The following is a 1,449-nucleotide window of genomic DNA, read 5'->3' as shown; positions in this document are numbered from 1 at the left end:
TGCCACATTTCCCGTCTCATTACTGTAATTACTTCGTACGTGTTCATTGCGGTGTATGAATATTATCAGATTGTTACAAATAAACTAGAAAAATATAAACGATGTACTCTTAAAATTACTATAATAAGATGCATTTCTAATTTCCTTTCTTAAAATTACTTAAAAATTGATGATCTGAAGTTGAATTTCCATGTGTAATAAGCTAAGATTCGTGACAAAAATATTACAATCTCTTATCCTATCCAGAGAGTCATTCTATTTCCTTCCCTGTTCATGTATGTCTTCTATTTACAGATATTCAATTATCGTCATGACGTGCACATTGGATCCTGGGTATATAAAGCTCAAAGGTATATAAAAATATGTATTCTTTTCCCTTTATAGATATAGTGATAAAAGTGATTAATCGCAATACCTTGTTCTTTCCTTATATGATACTTTTATTCGGTAAACTCACAAAATTAAGTTACATTTGCAGACTCTGAGCTTTACTTGTTTCAAAAGTAGCCATTACAGTCGCAAGTAATGTAGCGGTACTGATTAAAGGGATTAAAAGGAAGCCCTAAGAGTAAACTTACACGACACTCACGAGGATACGCAGTTTCATTTTCCAACAATACTACAATATTACATTAGGACATGCATTATCAGAAATGCAATCAAAGTTATGGATGTAATTTTAGAGTCACAAAGGCATTTCTAGAAAGAAAAATGGCTGTAGCTCTGTTAAAATGTATTATGACTGTAGATTCGTGGAACAACGCTACAGAATTATGATACATCGCATGTAGTTACCTAAACTTATCAAAAATGGTTGTTGCGCGTTCGAACTTTTAGCATCGTGCAACTGGAAAATAAATTGATACAGAAATTGCTATGTCATGCTGTTTAGCACATCAAATTAATCTTCTGTCCAGAGAATTCTCTTCTCTTCGTAAATATTAACGAGCGAAAAACAAATTCACATAAATCCGAGTTACAAATCTGGTATCTCAGAAATTAACAAAACACAAATCAAAATGTAAAATAGAGTTCTATCTTCATACAACTTTTATACGTTGTCGACAAGACGTGATGCATCATTTACAGCATCGTCCACTTTGCACGTCTTCTTCAGTCTGTTTAACTTCTTGAGTCCGATGTCCATCGATCTTCTCCTCGACTTTCCTTGCGCGAGTACTTTGCGCCAGTCGAACGTGCGTTCGAAAGGCGTGCTCTCTAATTTGGCCAGAGCCTCGGCTTGTTCTTCCAGAAAATTGTATATAATTTCTTCTTCAGGATCAGCAAAAACTCCCTTTTTACAGAAAAAATAATTAGCGTCTAATATTGTTCGCACACCTCTGTTAAAAGATAAATATTTTAATATACAGAATTTTTATGTAAAAAAAGTGTAAGTTAAAGATATATCATAGAAAAACTTTTAACTTACATTCTTTCTTGCTTATCTTT

The 1,449-nt window shown here is 33.1% G+C and overlaps 1 protein-coding gene across 1 annotated transcript in view; it reads right to left on the bottom strand.

Annotated features, from left to right (window-relative positions):
- Positions 1-1,051: 1,051 nt before the first annotated feature.
- LOC108750491 (WD repeat-containing protein 63-like) overlaps positions 1,052-1,449 on the bottom strand; it is a 14,538-nt gene continuing 14,140 nt past the window's right edge. Inside the window, exon 14 of the mRNA XM_018489957.1 lies at positions 1,052-1,294. Within this exon, the coding sequence (XP_018345459.1) occupies positions 1,052-1,294 (243 nt within the window). The remainder of the gene's footprint in view (positions 1,295-1,449) is intronic.

The sequence above is a fragment of the Trachymyrmex septentrionalis genome, unplaced genomic scaffold, assembly GCF_001594115.1.
Source record: "Trachymyrmex septentrionalis isolate Tsep2-gDNA-1 unplaced genomic scaffold, Tsep1.0 scaffold37, whole genome shotgun sequence".
NCBI lineage: Eukaryota > Metazoa > Arthropoda > Insecta > Hymenoptera > Formicidae > Trachymyrmex > Trachymyrmex septentrionalis.
Note: the sequence above shows the minus strand (reverse complement) of the source record. Positions and strands in the feature narration are given on the sequence as shown.